This window comes from Habropoda laboriosa, unplaced genomic scaffold (assembly GCF_001263275.1).
Source record: "Habropoda laboriosa isolate 0110345459 unplaced genomic scaffold, ASM126327v1 scaffold561, whole genome shotgun sequence".
In the NCBI taxonomy this organism is placed as follows: domain Eukaryota; kingdom Metazoa; phylum Arthropoda; class Insecta; order Hymenoptera; family Apidae; genus Habropoda; species Habropoda laboriosa.
Window position 1 is genome coordinate 504669 of NW_017100686.1, and position 3023 is coordinate 507691.

General features: G+C 35.5%; 1 protein-coding gene across 1 annotated transcript; it reads right to left on the reverse strand.

Moving 5' to 3' along the window:
* Nucleotides 1-356: 356 nt before the first annotated feature.
* Nucleotides 357-2783, reverse strand: LOC108576905 (protein Smaug homolog 1). The gene is made up of 8 exons (XM_017939978.1): nucleotides 2567-2783; nucleotides 2172-2490; nucleotides 1834-2081; nucleotides 1637-1747; nucleotides 1190-1561; nucleotides 936-1095; nucleotides 599-851; nucleotides 357-524 (listed from the first exon to the last, which is right to left on the reverse strand). Exons 1-8 carry the CDS (start codon nucleotides 2778-2780, stop codon nucleotides 357-359), a joined length of 1845 nt encoding a protein of 614 aa, XP_017795467.1. The 5' UTR covers nucleotides 2781-2783.
* Between the last annotated feature and the right edge of the window lie 240 nt (nucleotides 2784-3023).

Here is a 3023-nt window from a genome sequence, read left to right on the forward strand (position 1 = left end):
GTTATAATAAAAAATATTATTTTTTCCTTTTTTTTCCCGTTTTCCTTCGCAAGTCATTCTGACATCGCAAACTGAGTTTCCTTGGTGTAATGTCTTAAATGTCGGACATTTTTCATTTGGTAGGGTTATTAAAGCGTGAGAATATGTACACGTTTGTACGTGCAACTTGTCAGCACTATATCACCGTTGTCGGTGTCTCTTTACATTCGCAAAATATACGAAAGTTAGTCTTGCCTTCGGCTTTGAAAAAACGAAGCTCAGACATGTGTATCGCATTATGTTTTTTTTTTCTTTTTTTTTTTGCATTTTTTAAACAGGACACTGTAGATCCAGTCAACGAAAAAACGAAAAATTTATTAGGCCTCGCCGAAGCCACCAATTGCTTGTTCCGTCATTCTTAAACAAAGAGATTCAAGACGAGAGTTAATTTCTGGCTCTGTTGTCTCAGACGCGTTGTTGCTACTCTGGCTAAGGAAATGATCCCTTGGTGCACTATACGTACGTTGTAACGTTCTTTGTAATTGCTGAAACAAATAAATACAAACAAATAAGTAATGTTTGCATTCGCACGTACTCTCTGATTTAACAAAATACGTACCTGTAAACTAGATTCTTGTAAACTAGGTCGCTTTTTTGTCGCATGGACAGGACGTAAAGTATTCTGATTTATGCTTTGGTTCTGATTATTTTGTAAATACGGAGTAGATATACTGTTTCTGTGAGTGCTGATCACAAAAGAATTGTTTTGCGGATGTGTATTATGAATGTGTCCTATGTTTAAACTTGGTTTTCTATTGTGCTGTTGCGGATTGCAATACCTTCTATTATTATATGCGTAATTATGTTGCCATCTGAAATTATAATAGTACAAACATTCATTCTACAGCGAATCTCTGCGAAAAAGAATTGCTCGGTAATTATTTTCTCTCTTTTACTTTGGAGTTGGTCGTGGATTTCCAAGTCTGCTACGCCACTGTTGTGCCTTCTCTTTCTGATTTGGAGTAAAGCAATCATGCTGCAATACCTTCTCCAGTACGTTAATACAAGCGCACAAAATGCCATCATCCACACTGTCCAGTGCTAATCTGCTACACACTATAAAAATAAACGAATATGAAAAATATATCTCTTTATTGTTTCAATAACACTGTATTTTCAAACATCACATTCAGAAAAATGCAACACTCACGTTTACCGAGAACCTTGGTGAATTGTGCTGGTATGTCCTGAGGATCATTTTCTTGGCTTGGTTTCATAGGTGTAGCTAAGATTGCTTTTAGTTCATCGATCGTATTGACCAGTACCGTTGATCCTTGTAAAAACGATGTCGATTGTGTGCTATCACGTGTTGGTTGCAGTAAGTCTTTTTCCAAATTTAAAAGTGTGGTATAACGTTGCTGCAATTTTGCAATTGATAGAGCTAATTTGTGTCTGGCTCCTTTTGTCACGCCCTGTTCTGCTAATTGTTCCTCAGTCAGTTGAAGCATTTCTTCGTAACTGAGAGTAACAAATAGATAACTATATTTATGAAGCCGTAAAGTTTTAAGCCATGATGGAACATCTGAAAAATAAGCACAATACGTTATTCATTTTTCTTAATTATAAACTATGAACCCACAAAATTATAGATACCTACCCCTCATGCCGCTAGCGAGTGATCGATTAGATGTTTCATCTAAACGCCCCTCACTACCACTACTTGCACAAGAGCTCTGAGGGCTTAATGGGCCTAATCCAATAAGATTGCCTATTTAGAAGTCAACAAGTATGCAAAACAAAATTAATGTATAATTAACATTCTCTCTTATATCAATAAGTTCAAATCAAACTAACTCGTATGGTCTCCAGAAACGCTAAAACTTCGTGGCTTGTGCTTAATTGTACAATTCACGTTGTTACTACGATCAACAACTTCTAGATGATGAGGAGGAGCAACTGGTGGTGTTAAACTATTTGACCGGCGTTGGCGAGTTACAGGTGGAGGAAATTGCAAGTTAAAGGCAGTACCTGGCTGTGTACCAAATAAACTTGTTTGTTCGTTTTGTTGTTGTTTAGAATTTCGCTGCCATGCATTATCCCACCTAAAATAAGCATAAAAAAATGAATATTAAATTGAAGTAATACCATTTTTTAAATATTTCCTAGACATTTTCTAGATATTTCCAACTTACCTAATAGTAGTATTAGTGTACTCTTCGAGACTATGTATCGGTGGTGTACCGCTAATGCGTTCTTCAAGATGTCGAAGCCACTGAGTCAGAGAACGTCTATCTTGACTAGTTATAGCTGGATGAATCAAACAGTAACTTAAAAGTTGTTGAGTTTGTTCTGTATATTGCCCTGTGGTTACACAGTGGCTTACTAATTCTGGTATTGCTACTAAATAGCATTGTTTGCACTCTACATTCCCAGGCCTTAATAGTGGTAAATGTGTTAAAAGTTGATTTATAGCAACTTCTGTTGATTCTGAGAGTAATGAATTAATAAATGCTGCAACAATGTCTTTGGTAAATATCACATGCTTCCATATAAACATAAATATATTTATGTTAATTATAAAAATTACCTGGATTATTCGCATTTAATTCTTGTGTGTCCAATTCAGAAACAGAGTGTAAAGAATGCTGCACAGCTTGTGCAAGGAACCTTGCTTGAACTTCAGGAATGCGACGAAGTAGTGCATATAAAACCACAGTTTGCTCACATTCATTCCATTGTGAAAAAACTCGAGTCAGTTCACCAACTTGTTCGCAGAACAAGGCACCAGGTGACCACTTCATCTTTAACAGTGTTTCAATATTAAGGAGCAAATATTGAAAGCTCCAATTTCTCTTGGATTATGCAGATTATGATTGAATTGTATTCCAACGATGTTCAAGCAAAAATAGACATGTGCCAATAGTCTGTAGTGAATGAATAAAGGTATTTACGTATATCTCACCTACAGGTTTATTATCTAATTAATACATACATATTTCTTTTACAAATATTTATTAAATATAAAAAACAATCACATTACTAAA

Coding starts and splice junctions, on each gene's coding strand:
- LOC108576905 (XM_017939978.1), bottom strand. CDS start 2,780: ATGAAGTGGTCACCTGGTGCCTTGTTCTGCGAACAAGTTGGTGAACTG. Junction 852..935: donor AATCCACGACCAACTCCAAA/GTAAAAGAGAGA, acceptor TTATAATTTCAG/ATGGCAACATAATTACGCAT. Junction 525..598: donor TACAAGAATCTAGTTTACAG/GTACGTATTTTG, acceptor TATTTGTTTCAG/CAATTACAAAGAACGTTACA.